Here is a 22,246-nt window from a genome sequence, read left to right as displayed (position 1 = left end):
ACCCGGAACCTTGGGGTGCACCTCTATTAACAGGAGATGACAGAAGCTTAAAATTTTTTAAGCTGGACAATCTCTGAACGGTAGGAAAGATATGATTTAAACCAGTCATGTGATGCTTTTACTAAGTATGTTGGGAGAGGATCCAACTAACTATTTTAAGGTTTGGATTCAAGAATATTCTGTGATACTTTAGTAATAGGTGGCAGTTTAAAACTAGATAATGAAGAAGCAGTGAGTGTAAAAGGAAATGGAAAACAAAGAACAAGAGGTGTTCAGAGAGGTCAGTTCATGATGAATATTGTCAATTTTAGCTCTAAAATATGTCATAAAGCATTGAGCAGATGAATTTAATTGAATAAAGATAAGAAAAATCCTCCACACAATTCTCTGGCCTTTCAGTGAGATCTGGTCTTACTACTAAACAATATGTGCAACATGTCATATGAACCATTGGAGGATATGGAAGTAAAATGGGTTTTGCTTTTGTATTTCAACTAAGGTTGCTTTGTTGAAATAAATATGCTCTGGGGTGAGCTTAAGTGATTTTCACCCTTAGTAGAAAGCAGTATGACAACCTTGAATGATTTCTTTTCTCAATAAAATACATTAGCAGAATTTCACTAAGTTACTAAATTACATATGAATACATATGAAAGGTCACTCGGGTAGGCGAGAATGGCCAAAGTAGAATTGTGACATAGTGAGAACCTTTTATAGGCCACACACAAGAGGTTGTCACAGTCAAGAGTTGACAACTTTGCTATTACTGCTTGACAAGGAAATAAACCGATAGTTTCAAAGGAAACTGTCTTGCCATTTCTCACAGAACCACTGTTACATACATTTCTGCTCACTGGTTCTGGAGTTGCTTGCATATACAGTCTGATCTATTCCTGGACTCCAATGGTCCTTGAAATCAATTCTGGTGTTATTGTGTTTTGTGCCATCCATTATCTTAGGATACTGGGCCATAAGATTTAAATAATTTACTATAACACCGCAAAAGCAATTAGGCAAACATTCAAATTCATCTAAATGCTCAGCTCTGGCTTCTAAGATAATAATACATGGCTGCTTGTGGTTTAGGTTCAAACCTTATGAAATTGCAGAAGGGCAGAAGATCCATTTTCTTGCATGCACTTCTAAATGTAATGTAGCAAACAAACAAAAAAATAAATACAATTCATTAGCTCTGGAAGACCTTTTAAACCAGCCACTTCTACTGTGGGTTAGGATCATACTGTAGCAGCTGGCCATGACAAAAATAGTATCAACTCAGTAGCAATTGCTCCACCTCTGATCACGCATACTGATACATCTTATCCAAAATAGTTACTACAGGATAAGCGCTGCTATTGTAGGCTCTGGCAGTGATATAAGTATTTATTTTTTAGGCAACTTTGCTCTGTCACACTCTAGTGACAAAGTGAAGTGACATATGGCTAAGTATAGTGATCCATACTCAGAATTTGTTCTCTGCATTTAACCCATCCAAAGTGCACACACACAGCAGTGAACACACACACACACACCGTGAACACACACCCGGAGCAGTGGGCAGCCATTTATGCTGTGGCGCCCGGGGAGCAGTTGGGGGGGTTTGGTGCCTTGCTCAGTCGTGGCCGGCCCGAGACTCAAACCCACAACCTCAGGGTTAGGAGTCAGACCCTCTAACCATTAGGCCACGACTTCCCCCCAAAATTATCCTCTAAAATTATCCTCTAAAATTATTTGTCACATATACATTACAGTACAGTGAAATTCATTGTATTCTCAACTTGTTAAAATGTTAAAGCAGAGTGCTTAGCGTACTACAGAGGCTCTTTGTTGGCTATGATGCAATATAATTTACTAAAGCATAGTTGCCCAGCCTTTGGTCCTGGAGTACCCTCTGTCCTGCATTTTACTGTTGTCCCTTCTTTAACACCCTGACTTCATCACACTGAGTAGTGTATGAATTTAGGTGTAATAAAGCATGGAACATAGCACAGTGGGTACTGTGGAAATCAGACCAGGAATCTATATATATATATATATATATATATATATATATATATATATATATATATATATATATATATAATGTGTGTGTGTGTGTGATGGTAAATAACACATATTTATTTTTACTTATTATGTGGCTGGTTTTGTCCAATGGCCAGCTTGAAGACGATGATCTTACTTAATTTTGTTCATGATTGAATTTATTCTTTATCACATAGCTACCAGTCACTAATTGATTTAACTTCAGCAAAATGTTGCACTACGTAATATGTACATATGATGACTTCATCCCCAGTGCTCTGTATTTTGGCAGCCGTTTGAGATTCCCAACTTCACAATTTGGATATGGGGTTTTAACCGGCGGACGCAGGGACCCGTAGTAGTAATAGAGCACTGTCAGGAAGCGCATGTTGAGACACACCTGGTTGTGCTGATCATAAACAGCAGACTAACAAAACAGATTCCTGTGAAGTCTGTAGAGGAATGTTTAAGCTACGCTGCCATATATTACTTCTGTCCGCGATTTGATTTGAAATGACTTAATGGGGACCTTGTGCTCGAACAACAAGATCCTAAACGCCTTTTGACGGAGGAGACGAGACGCTTTGGCACCAACGGGAATATGCACTGGTTACTGAGTACGTGTTTGGCTCGAACAACAACTACTTAGATTGAAAAGTTGGTGATGGTTTTCTTTATTCGCAGCGGCTAAACAGGATGATAATGGCTGGCAAAATAAAGGCCAGTTCAGTTTCGAACTGCACTGTATAATAACAAATCGCTGGAATGAGGAGTTACGATCAAAGGCACGTGAACACCATAAACACATTCGACAAACACTACAATTAGTATTTCATCAACGCAACAGTGCACGTTTATGTTTAAAGGCAGCAGTGTTGTTATTGTTTATTGAAATGATAAGTAACCACGGACACAATCCTGAGTCTGTGAAGTCGTTGGGATATATGAACAATATGGACGAGACGGTGGAGGACGACATCTCGGAGATCCCACAGCACGTCGTGGTACCAAATGAAAACGGCGTTGTGATGGTGATCAACCACAGCAAAATTCATGCCCCTTTCAGCGTGCTATGGGCGACTGTCCTCTACTGTGCGGAGTTTATATGTGCCTCGGTGCTGTCCAGCATGTACCACACAAGCGACGACGTAATCTGGATGGGTTTGACAATAACCTTTATACTGGTTCCTTCTGTGCTCACTCAGCTGACCTTAACTTTTGTGCACCGGGATTTGGGGAGAGATCGTCCTCTTGTGCTCTTTATGCACCTGCTCCAGATGGGACCGATTATCAGGTAGGGGTGTGTGTGTGTGTGTGTGTGTGTGTGTGTGTGTGTGTGTGTGTGTGTGTGTGTGTGTGTAGTCACGTGATCACGTTACAAAGCAAACACTGTATTTATTCATACATGTTCAGTGCCTTGCAAAATTATTCATACCCACTGAGCTTTTTCACATTTTGACACGTTACAACCACAAAGAAAAATGTATTTTATTGGGATTTTATGAAATAGACCGAAAGAAAGTGGCACATAATTGTGAATGAAAAGTGGGAGAATCTGTCCACAGGACAACTATTAGTCGTGCACTCCACAAATCTGGTCTTTATGGAAGAGTGGCGAGAAGAAAGCCATACGAAATCCTGTTTGCAGTTTGCGACAAGCCATGCGGGGGACACAGCAAGCATGTGGAAGAAGGTGCTCTGGTCAGATGAGACCAAAATGTACCTTTTTGGCCATAATTCAAAATGTTATGTGTGGTGGAAACCTAACACTGCACGTCACCCTGAACACACCATCCCCACCATGAAATGTGGTGGTGGCAGCATCATGTTGTGGGGATGCTTTTCTTCAGTAGAGACAGGGAAGCTGGTCAGAGTTGATGGGAAGATGGATTGAGCCAATCTTAGGTGAAAACCTGTTAGTCTGCAAACAACTTAAGACTGTGGCAGAGGTTCACCTTCCAGCAAGACGATGACCGTAAACATACACCCAGAGCTACAATGGAGTGGTTTAGATCAAAGCATATTCATGTATTAGAACGGCCCAGTCAAAATCCAGACCTAAATAAAATTGAGAATCTGTGGCAAGACTTGAAAATAGCTGTTCACAGACGCTTGCCATCCAATCTGACTGAGCTTGAGCTATTTTGCAAAGAAGAATGGGCAAAAATTTCAGTCTCTAGATGTGCAAAGCTGGTAGAGACATACCCCAAAAGACTTGCAGCTGTAATTGCAGTGAAAGGTGGTTCTACAAAGTACTGACTCAGTGGGGCTGAATACAAATGCACGCCACACTTTAAAGATATTTATTTGTATAAAAATTTGGATCTCATTTTCCTTCCACGTCACAATTATGTGCCACTTTGTGTTGGTCTATCACAAAAAATCCTAATAAAATACATTTTTGTTTGTGGTTGTAACGCAAAATGCGAAAAAGTTCAGTGGGTATGAATACTTGTGCAAGGCACTGAACATTTAACCTACAAGGCAAATTCGCTAAATAATAGTGTGAGTGACATGGCATTACCTCTACATAGAGGGGAAACTCACTGCGCTCCAGGGTAACTGTAGATAAGCTTTATCTAAAAAACCTACATTTCTCTACCAACTAGTGTGTAAATGATTCTGACCGTTAGCATTTAGGGCTTATACGAGCCTTTGGATTGTTGTATTACTGTATTAATTCATTAACGTCCCTAATATTTCCTTCAAATCTAAGCACACTGTGGACGTTCTGATTGTTGACACGGTGAAAGTCCCAGCTTGCGCTCACGCCCAGTCTGCAGTCCGTCCGTGTGCGCGGTCTATCAGGTTTCTCCCAGGGCACTGAACACATACCTGCTAAACGACTAGTTTCCTCAGACCCATTTCTGAAACACACCCTACGCAAAGTAGTCTTCAAGCGTCGTTGCTTTCAGAAACGTGTCAAGTCTAAGTTTATACCACAAGCGGCAGCGTGAGATTTGCTGCAAGAGGCCCTTGAGAGGACAAGGAAAAGAGGTTCATTTCAGGTTCATGAGATGAGGAATGATTCGGACAACGAAAAATACGCAGTGAAAATGTGGTTTAGTGTTTATTTGCTGGAGTTCACTTTAAATAAAGCCAAGCGCTTTGCACTTTTGGTTAACTTGGCGTTTGGCTTGTTTTCGCGCATGCGCTGTCACGTTTGGAACGCGCTGTAATATAAGGAGTTTCCTTGTACACCTCCCAATGTGTCGCGTTTAGTGGAATCGAGGTCAGTTATCAGTCCGTTTCGACAACTAAAAAGCATATTTTGTATTATTTTGTTCTGTATGACGCTAAACTATTGAGTTTAGAGTACTAGCTTTTATTTTAGTTTAATAGTTTTACTTTATTTTGTTTACACATTGTATAGGATAATTTGCACACAGAACACACAGAAGTCTGGGTTTAGAAATCTTTTTATTTTGTTATTAGATTATTCTTTTCCTTAATTTAACCTAAAATAAAAATAAACACCACTAACAAGGAAATCATAGGAGAGCAAAAACAGAATCTCCACAAACAAAACCTCCACATATGCCAGTGTACCAAATGCACCATCCTGACAGGATCGATTCTAAAATATTTATTAATTGGTTTTATTCCTTACTTGTACAAATAATCTGGTCTGGAATACTTGTGTGTATATGTGACACATTCTGGAGGGAATTTAAAAAAAAAAAAAAAAAAAGCCTAATCTGAGTCAATCACTGCTATCTGCAAAAAATGCTTTATGGCTGAATAATTATAAGATTACTTTAAACATTTGTAATGGTAGATATTTACCAGAGATGGGGGACTCGAGTCATATGACTTGACTCGAGTCGGACTTAAGTCGCAAATTTGAGACTTGCTTGACAAATATTAAAAAAAGACTCGACTTTGACTTGACATTCATGACTTGAGACTTGACTCGGACTTGAGTTAAATGACTCGAAATAACTTGTTTTTCGTTTTTGTTTTATTTTTCTTGTCTATTTTGTTTTTAAATCTGTTTTTAAACGCACGCAAGAGCGTAATCTAACCACGTGATGCAGCAGGCAATCAGAGGGAGCGCGCACAAACTAAGTTCGGGTACCGAGATTTTGTGCAAGATGAGAAGAGAAGAACAGCAGAATGCGACCACATCGCTCACAATTGAATGACAAAGTTCTATCAAATTAAATTTTTTGCAAGCGCAATGTAGTGTAAATGGTTGGTCACTGTTTATGTGGAAATGGCAGCTTTTTTGCAATAGCACTTATAATTGGTCTTCAGTGTTAGGCTTTGAGTGAAAAGCGTATGGATCGTTTATGGGATACATACATATATATATATATATATATAAACATAAATATAAAAATAAAAAACTTCAGAGTTGCAAGCACAGTCATATTTTTGTCTCGCATGCACACACATTCAATTTAAAGGGATAGTTCACCCAAAAATAAAAAAAATCTTTTATCCAAACCATTCATGAGCCCCATTCACTTCCATAGTATTCTTTTTTCCCCACTATGGAAGTGAATGGGGCTCATAAATGGTTTGGTCACAAACAGTCCTCAAAATATCTACATGTGTGTTCATCAAAACAAAGAAATGTATACAGGTTTGTAACATCACGACTGTGAGAAAAATATAACAGAATTTTCATTTTTAGGTGAACTATCCCTTTAATTGATAAATTACACTCACTCCAATCATCTCTCTCTCTCTCTCTCTCTCTCTCTCTCTCTCTCTCTCTCTCTCCCCCAATAGTTAATTCACTTCAAGGTTTGTGGGATTCAATAATTTACATTTTTTGATTGACGTGATTGATTGTTGTTGTTATTCTGTTGTTAAAAAGGAAGGATCTAATTTAAGGATGTGTTCATGTCCCATTAAAAGGGAATTCCTGTTCAAAAAATGCCATTTGGTTGCATAAAAACCATTGTACTTTTTTAAACAGTATATATACTTTTCCATGGTCTTCTGCCATGTTTGCGGCATATTGAAACTTTTCATGCTTTTATGTTGGTCTTATTTCAGTTACATTTACATCTTATCCTTTTAAAAATAAATGCATATAATCATTTTTGTTGCAAATAAAACTCATAGTCCATAAATACTGTAGATTTAACTTTGTTTAATATATACATTTAGTTAAATCATCAAACATCTGTATGACTTGCCAGTGACTTGCTTGACTCAAGCTACGACTTGACTTGACTTGCTTGACATAAACCAGTGACTTGACTTGACTTGACCCTCACAAAAAATGACTTGGACTTGCTTGAGACTTGAAGGTTAAGACTTGAGACTTACTTGTGACTTGCACATGTGTGACTTACTCCCACCTCTGATATTTACAGTTTATTAGTTTATTTCTACCTATTAGTAAGCCTCACTGGGACATGTTATGAGCACAATTAATTTAATAAGGTAAAAACCTTGTGTAAATCAACATGTTAAATGGTTGCACAGCACCCATATCATGTTATACAACCTGTCTGTTGATCTAGAAATGCAAATGTATTTTTCATTAAAAACAAAACGCACATGATTATTGACCCATTTCAATTTCCCTGATCCAGATGCAGATTTTTAATGGCAAAAATTGACTGACTTCTTCATTTATTAAGAATGAGCCTCACAAATTCACAGGACATAATTCACTAGATAGTTAATGTAAAAAATAAAAGCAACAACTTCCCATAACCTACCCATTAACTTTGGAATATTTCTGACAATTCTAACATATTATTCTTAATGTGTAATCAAATCTTGATGTGATTAGTAGATGGAAAACGCTAGTGTCTGTGCCTTTAACACAAGTTTGTTTTGTGGCATTACCTGTACATGGAAAATGCTGCATGCAAGGCCTTGTGTTTGTTTTTTCACAGGTCTGAACTAAGCCTATGTTGAGGACCGAGGCCATGTTCTTTTAACACTGCCAGATTCTTGCCAGATTTACTACACTTGATAAGTCCAGACAGGTTAATTAGAAATGATAAAGACTCAAAACCACGATCAGTGGATCGTTGATTGTCTATTGAAAATGTTACACAACCCTGGAGAAGTTGTTTAAAGTTTTCAGTTTTTCGCTTCTGCTTAGTGTAATAAGGCATGTAGAAACATGAAGTTTACTGTGGCAATAGGATCCTTCTTAGGAGTTTATTTTCTTTTTTGAATTGTAAAGCTTGTACAAGATTAAGCTACCTTATTTCAATTTGCTTGTATCAACATTTTTGTTTAAAATTGCACTGAACAAAACTTGAAAAACATAATTTAAGTATATGTTGTTTCTGTTTTGTTCAGAAACATTGAAACTGTATATACATAATACAGTAGTTTTCCTAAAATAATGCTGTAGGTAGCAATAACAATGTTATTATATTATAATAACTCTATCTAAATATCTATCCACAATAGTCTCTATAGTAGAGACATATAAACTAAAAGTTTATTTAATGCACAAACAGAAGACGGTGGATTTGAAGGGGCAGGGTGATTTGGTTTGAGTGATTGTTTGAAGGGAACACTTTACAACACAAGTTGAAATTCTTTACTTACATACATTGTGCAATTTGTTGAGAACAAAATGATGTGACAATGGTCAGTGAATGATTACAGGCTGATTCAAATTGCATAAATTCCTGATTTCAGAAAGTTCCTAACACAAAGGAGCAGTTGACCTTGTACAGCCTTGTTCAGATCTCGGTGTTTAACAGCCTATCTCCCAGTATCTTCTCCTTGCTCTTGAAACTGTGTTGGGTGATGCATCCAACCTCCATGTGACTGCATGTATGCATGGGCCATCCTGGAGGAGATGGACTACCTCTGCAGCCTGATTTGGTTGCATGTACTGCTACAAGTGACAAGGACCCTAACAAAACACAAAACTAGAGACAGGTGAGTTAGGAAGGATAAGGAGAAAGCAGTTGTTTGTGGCCACCATCTGCACCAGTTGTATTGTTGTTGCCTCTGTTTTGCACCTGCTGTCACTTTTATTATGCTTCGTAACTGGGCAGATTCCCAAGGAGGATATCCTTGAGGTTTAACTGACTTGGTGTTACACTATGATGATTCAGCGTTCCCTTAATTTTTTGAGCAATGTATAAATATAAAATTTATATCTAAAATTAAATGTCAGTAGCTAGCAAACAAACTTTAGTTTTTAGCAGTATTAAGTAGTTAGAGAGAAGGAGAGGAGAAAAGGTTTAGGTATGTAATCAGGGAGATTACATAACTAAAACGGCGAGCCAGAGGGTGACACAGACATGAGGGGTTCCTGGAACCTAAAGCGTCCCACCACTCCACAGACTGCAAAGCTGAGCGACTTGCGAGGGTGGTAAGGTGACAGCAACCAGACAACCCAGTTCACTGAACTCTCTTTGAACTCTCCATGAACAGTCCTATTTAGAAAAAACTGGACTAAACAAATGTGTTTTCAGAGACTGAGACGGTATCTGAGTCCCAAACACTAATTGGAAGGCTGTTCCATAACTGTGGGGCTTTGTAAGAAAAAGCTTTGCCCCCTTGTAATGGCGCGTGACCATTAAGTGCTTTGTAGGTCAGCAATTGTGTTTTATAATTAATGTGAAATTTGACTGGGAGCCAATGCAATGAGGATAACATAGGGGTGATATGTTCATATCTTCTGGTTCTAGTTAGGACTCTGCTGCTTTCAGTACTAACTAGAGCTTGATTTTATGCTCCTACTGGAACATCCAGTAAAGCATTACAATAATCCAACCTAGAGGTAAAAACATGCATGAACTAGTTTTTCTGCATCATGTAATGGCATCATGTTTCTTATCTTAGCAATATTTCTAAGATGAAAGAAGGCTACCCTTATGATATTATTTATGTGAGCTTCAAATGAGAGACCAGTGTCAATAATCACCAAGATCTTTTACTGCTGCAAATGATCAAATAGAAAGACCATCCAGTGTTACTCTGTAATCAGAAAGCCTACTTCTGGCTGAGTGAAAGCACTTCTGTCTTGTCAATTAAGCAGAAGGATTCCCCAGAAGGCAGACCCACATCTGACAGCTAAAGCACATAGCTGCGTGTCATCAGCATAACGGTGGAAGCTAATACCATGATTCAGGACCATGCTGTTTGATGTGCTGTTCCATCAGTTTTGTCTACACCCTGTACATTTACTTTAATTTCCCTACAATTTCCTTAAAGGAGATTAAACCTGATGCCTGTGCTTGAGGATGACCCATAAGGTTGACAATCAGATTGAGTGGCAATGAATATAAAAACACATGCCTCTGTTCTGTAAAAAATGTTTCACTAGCTAAGGTATGCTTACTGTACCAGCACACAGTTAGTTGTCTTCACACAATCAAACTTGTTTCAGATTTATATATATATAACTGAGCAACAATACAAATTGCACTGCAGCTATCCCAGCTGCATTCTGTAAAGCATCATTTAATTAGAACTATTGCATTTTGTTGTGTACCATAGGTCTTTTACAGCAGTCAAAACATTCAATTTCCTATTTGTTTAGTCTCTGGCTACTAAACCCTGATTTACGGCCATTGTCACATTAAATTTTTCATCTTGGGTCATCAGAGTAGTTAAAGATTCTCTCCTCCCCCTTTTAACTGTGAAAATCAAATCACTTCGACCACTGGATGGCTGCAAGTACAAATTAAAATTTCATCCATAATTATAGTGCATGTTATAGAGCTTATAAATTCTGGATGAAAAGCAGATGACTGCACCTTTTGCAGATGTGTAGTTATTCACTTATGTCAATAGGTTTGGTAATGTCAGGCTTCTCAGCTATCAGTCACAGCTGCACATGTTTCAGTTCATCCTCTGTATTTTTATTCTATAAGGTTATATATTTTACTTTAGGAAGCAAATGCGAGTCAAACAAATAAACAAATTACGCAAACACCAACTCCACCATCAAGTGACATTCAAAGCAACCTACATGAAAAGCAGTGACCTACAGATTGGCTGTAGGTAAATCCATTAACATTGATTCCATAAAAATAATTTATTATTGCAAAGTTTTAATTGCATTCACATAGGATAATCAAATGCTCCAATTTATAATCACCTGAACTATAATTATACCATGCATTATAAGACCTGCACTATTTCTAATTAAATAATTATAACCTAAGTCCTGCAGTATAAAACACCTTAGGCAGCTAGCATATCCAGCTCTCTAGAACATCTTATAACATTAGTATTATACCAAAGTGCTGTTTAAATATTGATTCTGATTGTTCAGAAGATTTTGATAAATTTATAAAATTAATGATTTTATAAGAGCACCTCTCGCAATAGTGGATATAAAATGTGTTATTTAAGCAAAGAAAATATGTAATTATTACTATACTGAAGCTTTCTAAAAGGCAAACTTTATTTTCAACATTATTTTTTTGAATTACTTACTAATTCCGTAGTCTACAGGCAGAATCCACCCCTACACATAAACGATACCTTTTTTTATTTAGTAAAGATTCAGTATGTTGTGAATAAATAAAAAAATGTTTGCTTTCATGTTTGCTGTTAAACTCTTATGAGGTCTTGTGTGATTTCTTTCTCATTCAGGGTTGCTTTCTTGCCATGTATAGCACAACAAGTAGGCCATAGTAGTAGTCTGACAGATACTACCGTAGTCTGTCGGATACTAAAATAAAATGCCAGTATTAATGGAATTTTGTCACCTGTGAAAAACATGCCAACAAACGTTCCAGATCCATGTTTGTTGGTGTATCCATAAATAATCCAAAGCCTGTTTGTGCACTAGCCTTTTTTTCCCTTCCCTTCTTTTTGCAATGAAATTCATGGGTTTGTTTTTAAAAGCAACTTTAATTAATCAGGTCATTTTTGTCATGTATATTTTAAAAATGTATAAAGTTAGTTTGCTGTTACAGATTGTGGCACTGGGGTTGATGCATAAATACATTTAACAGTTTTTTGTGTGCTTTAAATAAAAACTAATTTTGTCAGTGTATGGCCTGGATTGTTTTTACATCATTGTTGGTTTAATTAGTGTTTGGGCAAATGAAAGTGTGAGTAGATTTCTGTATCATTAATTTTATTTTCAATTGCAAACAATAGTTAGATATTGCTAGATTTAGTTACTGAGGGTACATGGAGGGTAAAGTGGTGCGATTCAAATGTTAAGCTAAATGTCTGCTAAATGTCTTAGTGCATGTTGTGTCTCTTGGAGCATAGATGCACAGTGAAACCAATTGGAATGTTTGTTCCTCAGTTGTATGGTTTGTAAATGAAGATGGTGTCCTGTAAATGAAGATTTTGAAGACTTCATTCACTATTTAATAACTGTATCTGGAAGAGTCCTGTTAAAAAAGAACTGCTGTCAAATACGTCTTGTGGAGATTCGAAGCACATTGCAAAGGTTATGTCTGCTGTTGTTCACTGTCATGAGAGGGAAATAGAGAGCTGGACAAAAAGAGCAGAGTCTGTGTGTGTGTATCAGTGCTCTCCTCACACATGGCTGAAGAAAAGGCAGTTCATAAACAGCTGATCCCAACAGATGGAACCACACCCTCTGAACGCAGTGAATAACATATTCATTTTGCCAAATATCTTTTTTGCCGTCTCCATCTCAAAATCTAGGCAACTAACATAGGCTATAACACGAATAGTGTTTGGTGAAGGGAGTGTCGGTGAATGTGTCAAATTGGTTTAACAATGTCCTGACATCTAGTGTTCAAACTAGGAATGTAATTTTTCTTATTACTTAACAGTATGTTTTATTAAAATTGAACACTATTAGAATGTGGAACAGAATTCAGACATTTTTTTCTGTTCCAAGAATGTGTAAATTTAACCCATTATATGTACACTAGTATAACTGGTGATTATTGCACCACCATACAAACATTATTACAATAACTACTTCAAAATACAGCTAAGATTATAAATTATTATTTTGTCTTTTGGGAAACGTGAATATTGTTTTACAATGCAGGAAAAGCAAATCATGTACTAAATAAAAAAACAAAAACATAATTTTTTATTAATCTTTTTTTGTTGATTCTGCAAGACCTATTTAACTGTATAACTTTAAGTGTATATATATTATTATTTCTTTAGTTGAAAACACATAAAGGACTTGCGTCCACTGTCTAGGTGATGGTATAACTATCACAAGTGGTCTGTAATTGAATTGAAATTGCACACCCAGTCTGATTTCTCATTTTCCTCTTTACAGGTGTGTAGAAGCTTTGGTAGTTTACTTCAAAGCAGGCAGAAAGGAGGAACCATATGTTACCATCACAAGGAAGATGAAGCTAAAAAACGGCAAAGCCTATGGATCCCCCATGGAATGGGAGATTGGACATTCAGAGCGCAAGTTGGCTGTCCACCGTGATGCCTTTAAACGCACAGCTGTCATCCAGGCATTCCTTGGTTCCACACCTCAACTCACTCTCCAGCTGTATGCTGCCATTCAAGAGAAATACATCCTTCCAGCAAGACGTGAGGTTTTTTTGTTGTCATTGTTGTTGTTAATTAAACGATTCAGAGCTAAATGAAAGATGGATCGAATTAAATTTTTAAATAGATCAGTAAGTTGTTTTCAGAATTAAATAATTAAATTAAGATAGTCTATTAAAATGTCCAATGATTTTTTTTTTCCAAAATTGTTTGAGCTAATATGACTTGTCTTACTCAGTAACTTCTGATCATTGTCCAATAAGATGTTCTTTTTGGTTTTGATGACTGATGTTTTTTTGATGACTGAGAGATTTAATTATTTTATGGCATGCACCAAGGCATCAGTATGAACTAGTGAAATAAATATTTACATTTAGAAATAATTCATTTGTATTGAACTACGTCTACACACAGTATATTTCAATTAATTGTATTTAAAAAAATTGTAAATAATGATTCATATTATTTTAATTATTAATATGTTTCCTTCCTAAGAGTTTACTGCAAGTAAAATGTGTATTAATGTTTTGTGCACTAAATTGCTCCTATTTTTCCAGTTGCCTTGATGATCATTTCCCTGATCTCAATCACATACGGAGCGTTGGTGTGCAGCGTGTTGGCAATCCAGATCCGTTATGACGAATACAAAGTGAGCATGAAGCCTGGTGCATATTTATGCATGGTGCTGTGGCGTGGTTTGGAGATCGCCACTCGTGTCACCTCCTTGGTACTCTTCAGCACAGCCCTAACATTCTGGGTGATTCCGGTAGGTCTTGCCAACCTGCTATTCTTCTTCTTCCAGCCATGGGTGGAGTTCTGGGCACGGAGAGCCTCACTGCCCGAGAATGTAGAGAAGAACCTGAGCAAGCTTGGCACATGTGTGGTGCTGTGCCTGGTTACACTGCTCTACGCTTGCATCAACGTCTTCTGTTGGTCAGCTGTGCAGTTGAACTTGGCCGAGCAGGAACTAATTGAGAAACAGCCTCGCTGGAGCCGCCTGGCCGTATACTATACACTGCGATTCGTTGAAAATCTGGCACTCATTGTTGCCTGGTACTTTTTTAAGTCAGATTTCTATGAGTATGTGTGTGCGCCACTGCTTGCTGTGCAGCTGATTGTGTGCTATGGCCTTGCTGTGCTCTTTATGCTGCTCTTTTACCAGTTCTGCCACCCAGCACGCAAACTCTTTAAGCATAATGTGGAAGACTGCCTGCGTTGTGCTTGCTGCTGGAGAAAAGAGCACACACTGGTTCCACAGGTCCCACCAACACCAGACCTCACAGTTCTGCCGGGGCTGCAAGAAACGGATATCTTGGAGGACTTGGAGGCAGCCTGACCTGTCCCTGTAATTTATTTGGTCATATTTGGCCTTCTCTTAAGCCTAGCATATTTGCACGTATCCTTGATCAGGAACATCATGTGAGCCTTGATAAGAGCAGTGTGAGCTATTAAGAAACTGCTCCATTTCATTTTAAGAACAAATAATGTGTAATACTAAGAGTATCCTAAGCATGACTATTTTGAATTGACTTGAAATGGCCTTGAACAAAAAAGCCTCACTACTCTAATTTTTGTCTTCACTATTTTGGTATGCATTAGAAGGGAATAAGTTTGTAGTGAGCTGGGTTTTTTTTTGGCTGCTGCATACCAAAGAATGTTGTAAAGAATGAGATGATTCACAAACAGCCTTCACAAAGGGCTGAAAAGTCAGTACTTAGCCCAGGTATGTTGAAAACAGGCCAAGTGTCTAATTCAAGAAGGGAGTTTACGTGATCAGCTGGGGGCATCCCCTCCTTTACGTAAAGCCAGCCATTCATTCCCCTTAAGTGCACTTTGAACCTTGCATATCACAGAGATAAGCTGGGAGGCTTCCTGTGAAAATCATTTTCCCATAAGTTATGGAGGAAGGCAAATACTTTAGGTGTGTGCATTTACCTCAGATTTACGAAGCTGTTGATTTCCTGCATAAGTAAAACTAGAAAGATTTCTGTTTATATGAATGACATTGATTTTAAGTGCTGAAATAATATCATATTAACTTTATAAAAAAAGGTTTTTGCTTGTTTTGTGACTATTGATTGTAACTTGAATATAATATTAATAAAGTATTTTTGAATGTCTAACTTGAGTGTATTTTATTTAAGGAATGTTGTTTTTTCTTTTGTTCTTTAATAGAAATAGCTGTAAACTGTGTATTTCTGGTGATTAGAGGTTTTTAAAGGTTATACTTGAGGGAGCATGAATCCCTACATTCAATTAAAAACAAATTTATTTGTACAGTGCTTTTAATAATGGACATTATCTCAAAGAATCTTTACTGAAGCATAAAAATTCACAATAGAAAATGACAAAGTTTAAAATTTATATTTATCCCTAAGGAGCAAGCCAGAGGCAAGTGTAGTAAAGGGAAAAACCCATGGTGGACTCATTATATGATTACACGAGTAGTAGTTCATAGCATAGGATAAAAGTAATTATATTATCATATGATTTAATGTCGCAGTTTTACAGAGAAATGCTTTGTTTTGAATTACAAAATAATAAATTAATCTTTCTGGCCAAATGCAGATCATGCACATGATGCTAGCGCAGCATTTTCTTAACCAGAAAATAACCTTGAAAGTTAAATTTAACAAACGTGTGTGTCTTTATAATCTTATTTTAGACGAAACTTCATGCCAGTTGTTTTTGTTTTCTTTATACCAGCATGCTGCTTTCACCTTCCGTATTGAGGTGTAAACCAAAATTACACTTTGTCAACCTTTGACAAATTACAACCTGTCAGTTTCTGATTTTATATTTTCGCCCAGAGTTTCCGTGTTGAGCCCGAGGCGGAGTCTACACACAGCGTCGCTTTATAACACACACACCTGCTGTGAGTCGAGCTGAAGATACCTCTCTCTAACCACATTAAGTAAACATGGCTAACTGGCTTGTAAACCACGGATTGGAGACCTTTATTTTGGTAAGACCCCTAATATTGATTATTGTTTTTAACATACATATACATACATATTAACTTACATATGATATCTTTAGTTAGAGACGCGATGTGAAAGAAGGGAAACATCAGAGCACCTGACATTACTGTAACCGATAATGTGTACAATGTTTAACAAACCAGCTGAAAACAAACGGCCAAACTGGTAGACAGTCTTTCCCAGGTGGTGGAAAAATATTTTCTGAAGTGTCGCGATAATGCTGGTTAAGTTACTTTTAAATTCCATTATAACTGTGTTTTTCGTTTAAGTTAGGTTAATAACTGAGAATGCAGCTGTAAGAAAGGACATATATATTTACCAGTTTGACCAGTTCAGTCTGTTTGGTCAAAGCAAGATTTAAGCAGGATACTGAAGAATTCTTCAGCAAGATCATTTAACAGAATTCTTACTGCAACGTGATCAATCAGAGACAACAGCAGATTGTGTTATAAAACGTTGTGATTATGTTTGTAGGTGGTCTGGATGGGCATCAACATCTTCTTGTTTGTTCGATTTTATCTGTTGTATGATTTGGGGTCTCAGTACTACTACACCCGTGTGCTGATTGGGGTGAGAGAACAGCCACACTTTACACTTCTTGTGAACACAATACTTTAACAATTTACACCTTAATATAGGATATCAAATTTATTTATTGTTTAATGTTTTGATACCACATTACTACACTACCATACAGTTTGTACTCCACGTTCAGTGTTCATTTTATGTCATGTATATTTATTGTCCTGAATGCATTTTACTGTTTTGTATCTGCAGTTTAGTCTTATGTACTGTAATGTGTTGTTTTATGGTCCTGGAGAAACATGTGTATGTATAGAAGCTATATAGGGGAATGACAGTAAAACATACCTGGATAATATTGTTTTTTCAAGGTTCATCCATATTGTTACTTCAATTTCTTGTAGAACAACAAATGTTTTAAGGTATGCATGTTTACCTTAGGTACAAATTGTAAAACAAACAAAAAAAAAGTAGTAAAATTATGTTTTAGGGAAACGGTATTTCTTGATTAATGTACATATTTACCTCGTATCTGAGATCCTGTTCAGAAGTGATGTACACCATACACTACAGAGGTTATCAAAATTAAACCTAAGGGGATCATTCTTTATGTGTGGCATTTATAAGATAGATTAAATTGTAAGAAGTATGTATATTGGGGGGGGCACGGTGGCTTAGTGGTTAGCACGTTCGCCTCACACCTCCAGGGTTGGGGGTTTGAGTCCCGCCTCCGCCTTGTGTGTGTGGAGTTTGCATGTTCTCCCCGTGCCTCGGGGGTTTCCTCCAGGTACTCCGGTTTCCACCCCGGTCCAAAGACATGCATTTTAGGTTGATTGGCATCTTTGGAAAATTGTCTGTAGTGTGTGAGTGCGTGAGTGAATGAGAGTGCGTGTGTGCCCTGCGATGGGCTGGCACTTCATCCAGGGTTTATCCTGCCTTGATGCCCGATGACATCTGAGATAGGCACAGGCTCCCCGTGACCCGAGGTAGTTCGGATAAGCGGTAGAAAATGAATGAATGAAAGTATGTATATTGGCTTCCAGTCTGCACTGTCCTGGGCAAGAGCTCCTGCTGCTGTTCTCAACTTCAACTGCATGCTCATCCTCCTGCCTGTGTGTCGCAACCTGCTGTCTCTGATTCGTGGCTCCTTCATGGTGAGTTATTTGGGCAAACATTTGGACCTGACTGATATAAAAACAACACTGATACTATTATTAAATTATGAAGTTAAAAAGTTTCAGTCTGCCATATCAAATAGTATTAGCCAAAGTATTTTAGTATTCTCAAAACCGATTGGGTAAAATTGAGCTTTGATGATATGGATAACAATTTCAACATTAACTCATAATAATCATGCAAATATATAACATCAGTCTATCTATTCATATTGGTAAATTCAAGGAACAGTTAATATAAAGCATGAAAAATGTAGGGTTTTTTGACCACTGCATTTTACAGCTGTAGCCTGGTAGATTCAGTCCAAAGAACTAAATATTTGACATATAATCATACATGTTTTCAAAATTACGTTGAACCTGCAATGTCTGGAGAGACATTTTTATTTTGTTGAGTGTGGTATTTATAGATATCAAGTAAACTGTGATCTTTTACACATAGTGTTGCTGTTCTCTTCATTGTAGTGCTGTGGACGAACCTTGCGGAAACAGCTGGACAAAAATCTCACATTCCACAAACTGGTCGCCTACATGATTGCATTGATGACTGGTAAACTCTGCTGTGTCCTAAACAGATAATTAACAGGAAATGTTACTGATTTATCTAATCCTAGAAGAGATCCAGTTACCAGAACAATTATTGTGTAATTCAGACATTTCCTTTAAGAAGTTATATCTGATACGATTTATACAGCTCAGTTTTCAGTGTACGTGCAAAGGACTGTAAAACACATCTACACCTAAGGTGCAATGCGGAAAAAGTGTTGTTTATTAAATATTTACTAAGGGTAAATATACTTTGGTATATATATATACTCGACAAATAGACAAATAGTGAGTTATTACAGATTCTTAGTTTACAAAAATAACAAATTTTATATGATGTAAACAAGCACAGGTGACTGGTATTGTTCTTTCTTTTTATTTGTCCCAGGCTTATACTTGTTGTATGTAGTCATGTCATTTCACATGACATGGAAAATGTCATGGGAAAAGACATTGTACAGTCAGGGCAAAATACCTCGCAAAGTACCAGCTATACCCTGATTTTTCTTAGCAATGCACATCGGTACAGTGTATACTAACAGTTTGAATAAATGCTTTGTGCATAGATTTTAGCATGTTGTTGAAGGCATCTGCATTTGAATTTGGAGTGAACAGAATCATTAATGACAAAACTTGTGTTTTTCACTGTCCAGCGGTTCACACCATCGCCCATTTGTTCAATGTGGAACGTTTCATCAGTAGCCGTCAGGGACTTTTTGGTCCCCTGGCTGGTAACCTCTCATTGCTTGGGAATAATAATGATGATGATGATGATGATGATGATGATGATGAGGAATCAACTTACCTCAATCCTATCCAATCTGACTCAACGGTGAATCTGATCATTTGAAATGAAATATTTTAATTAGAATACTACCTGTCTTCTTTCAAACGTTAAAAGTCTCTAAATTTATTTTTATGCTTCTAATATCTATGTATGTCTGTAAGTACATGTCATTAACAGCAGTTCTATCTTTACATCCTAGACCCCACTCCTATTCGCATTCACTACCATCGCTGGCCTTACAGGAGTTGTGATCACACTCGCTCTTATCATTATGATTACATCATCAATGGAGGTGATACGGCGAAGTTACTTTGAGGTGTTTTGGTACACTCACCACCTCTTCATCATTTTCTTTGCAGGCCTGGTTTTTCATGGGGCAGGGTGAGGCATTCAAGAACTTATGCCATTGCTTGAAGTAATTGTATTTGCCTGCTAGAAAATGAATTGCTAAAGTTATATTTGCTTCTGATGCAGGCGTATTGTGCGAAGTCAGTTGTCAGAGCCATATCACAACACTACCTTCTGCAAAGATTATCCAGAGAAATGGGGTCACATTGCTGAATGTCCTATTCCTCAGTTTGCAGGAGGGTTTCCCCAGGTAGAGGAAATTGTTTGATTTGTTTACATTTATGAAATGTACTTCCTTGTAGAAACACATCATTTCTTATGTGTAACTTCCATTTCTATTTAATGTCCTTTCCTAGACTTGGATGTGGGTGATTGGTCCTATGATCATTTACTTATGCGAGAGGCTTTTGCGGTTTATCCGCTATATTCAGACTGTAAAGTACAAAAAGGTAAGCTCCCAGTAATGTTGAAACACAGGTAGAAGAAGGCATAAGCAGTTTATAACAGTGGAACTGTATTATATGCACTCTTAGATTGTAATGCATCCATCCAAAGTCCTGGAGCTGCAGTTAGTGAAAGCTGGATTTAAAATGGATGTTGGACAGTATGTCTTTCTTAACTGTCCAGCCATCTCCCAACTCGAATGGCACCCATTTACAATGACGTCGGCCCCTGAGGAGGACTTCTTCAGCTTACATATCCGCTCAGTTGGGGACTGGACAGAAAATCTCATCAAGATGGTTGAGAAATTACCAGATGGGAGTCAAGGACCTAGGTAAGCCAACACACTGTACCGTTCTCCTGTTGTGCTGATGCTTTTAAAGCACATTTTGACAATGCTCCCATAAGCCAAATGACTGGCTACAACATAGTAGTCAATTACATATAACAGTCACTATAATCCTATAGAGTAGTTCAAGGCTAATTATCTGGTTTTAGATTAGCTGTGGATGGTCCATTTGGAACAGCCAGTGAAGATGTGTTTGACTACGAGGTCAGCATGCTAGTGGGTGCTGGCATTGGCGTGACTCCATTTGCTTCCATCTTGAAGTCCATTTGGTATAAATTTAAAGATTCCAACCCCAAGCTACGTACCAGAAAGGTATGAATGTACATTACCTTTCTAACACTACACTAGCCCATGATGGCTTTAAGAAATGGTTGATTAGTAGTATATAACATATCAATAGAACTAGACCAAAATTCTTTTATTTCTCATTACTTACCAGAAAACTATTTCACTGTCCTAGGCATGTTTGAGCAGACTGCTGTCAGCTCTGCACAGCTCTCACTTGTGTTTCTGTTCCCTACAGATTTACTTCTATTGGTTGTGCAGGGAGACACATGCCTTTGAGTGGTTTGCAGATCTGCTTCAGGTGCTTGAGAAGGAGATGGAGGAGAGAGGCATGAAGGACTTTCTTACCTACAAACTCTACCTCACTGGATGGGACCATACACATGTATGTCTGTTGTATGTGCCATGAAATAAACCATAGAGGTACAGTACAAAATGTGAAGGTTGTGTTGCGGTTGCCACTCATTTTGTGATTCTAGGCAGCCCATGTGATGGTGCATTTTGATAAAGACACTGATGTTATCACTGGTCTGAAGCAGAAGACTCACTATGGACGACCAAACTGGGATAAGGAATTTGAGCAAGTTCGACAAGAGAACCCCTCGTAAGTCTAAAAACCCGAAAACATGACCACATTATCTGTGGCTGAAAATATATACTTAATCTCTTTCCTTATCTGTGCTTACAGGTCAGTGGTTGGTACTTTCCTTTGTGGCCCAACCACCTTAGCTAAAGTTCTGGAAAAGAAATGTGTGAAATATTCTGACGTCGATCTGCGCAAGACCAGATTTTACTTTAACAAAGAGAACTTTTGAGCTGTTGTTGCAAGCAACCAGTTGAACCAGAAGGACAAGCTCTCCAGTGTTCCTTTCCCTTTCCAGCCTGAGCTGACATGTGGAGCCTACCTTCATGTGAAGCGCTGAAATAATTTAGAAACTGAAGACACAAAATCTCTTCAAAGTTCTTTACATCAAAACCATAGTCTCTGCAGTGCCTGAGCTAGATGGTGTAGTGATGACTTTAAACTGCTGATCAATATAGTGAAGATTTCATCGTCTGTATTTTCTCGACTATCACATATAGCCTGTGTTTATTCTGCATTGTCCTACTTTGACAGACATCTGCATTAAATATTTTAGTGAAGGCAGGTAAGCAACTAAAAATTCGTTCAAACCATTGATATGAGTTTTTTTTAAATTTGTGTGTGGTTTCTTGCCTTGTTAGACAAGTCATCTGGTATGAATATTACAATTGTGGTGTTTTGGGCTCAACACAGTATCAAAAATAAGGAATTCATTCATTAAACATATACATTACTCTACTTTGCAGTTTGAGTGTGTATTTAGCATTTTGAGCTTTTGCACAACATAAGTTTCTTTGGATGAGTCAT

General features: G+C 37.6%; 2 protein-coding genes across 2 annotated transcripts; both read left to right on the top strand.

Moving 5' to 3' along the window:
• Window positions 1-2,389: 2,389 nt before the first annotated feature.
• Window positions 2,390-15,546, top strand: xkrx (XK related X-linked). Its single transcript, XM_060885483.1, has 3 exons — window positions 2,390-3,316; window positions 13,199-13,464; window positions 13,980-15,546. Exons 1-3 carry the CDS (start codon window positions 2,916-2,918, stop codon window positions 14,756-14,758), a joined length of 1,446 nt encoding a protein of 481 aa, XP_060741466.1. The 5' UTR covers window positions 2,390-2,915; the 3' UTR covers window positions 14,759-15,546.
• A 686-nt stretch (window positions 15,547-16,232) lies between these two features.
• nox1 (NADPH oxidase 1) lies at window positions 16,233-22,177 on the top strand. Its single transcript, XM_060885481.1, has 13 exons — window positions 16,233-16,387; window positions 16,878-16,973; window positions 17,969-18,079; window positions 18,566-18,650; window positions 19,300-19,478; window positions 19,633-19,814; window positions 19,908-20,031; window positions 20,138-20,230; window positions 20,315-20,556; window positions 20,721-20,883; window positions 21,095-21,241; window positions 21,336-21,460; window positions 21,545-22,177. Exons 1-13 carry the CDS (start codon window positions 16,343-16,345, stop codon window positions 21,669-21,671), a joined length of 1,719 nt encoding a protein of 572 aa, XP_060741464.1. The 5' UTR covers window positions 16,233-16,342; the 3' UTR covers window positions 21,672-22,177.
• The last annotated feature ends 69 nt before the right edge of the window (window positions 22,178-22,246 follow it).

Source organism: Tachysurus vachellii, chromosome 13 (assembly GCF_030014155.1).
Source record: "Tachysurus vachellii isolate PV-2020 chromosome 13, HZAU_Pvac_v1, whole genome shotgun sequence".
Lineage (NCBI taxonomy): Eukaryota > Metazoa > Chordata > Actinopteri > Siluriformes > Bagridae > Tachysurus > Tachysurus vachellii.
The sequence above is the reverse complement of the archived record's forward strand: the minus strand, read 5'-3'. Positions and strand labels throughout refer to the sequence as shown.

Coding starts and splice junctions, on each gene's coding strand:
- nox1 (XM_060885481.1), top strand. CDS start 16,343: ATGGCTAACTGGCTTGTAAACCACGGATTGGAGACCTTTATTTTG. Junction 16,388..16,877: donor GATTGGAGACCTTTATTTTG/GTAAGACCCCTA, acceptor TTATGTTTGTAG/GTGGTCTGGATGGGCATCAA. Junction 18,651..19,299: donor CATGATTGCATTGATGACTG/GTAAACTCTGCT, acceptor TTCACTGTCCAG/CGGTTCACACCATCGCCCAT.
- xkrx (XM_060885483.1), top strand. CDS start 2,916: ATGATAAGTAACCACGGACACAATCCTGAGTCTGTGAAGTCGTTGGGA. Junction 3,317..13,198: donor CAGATGGGACCGATTATCAG/GTAGGGGTGTGT, acceptor TCCTCTTTACAG/GTGTGTAGAAGCTTTGGTAG. Junction 13,465..13,979: donor ATACATCCTTCCAGCAAGAC/GTGAGGTTTTTT, acceptor CTATTTTTCCAG/TTGCCTTGATGATCATTTCC.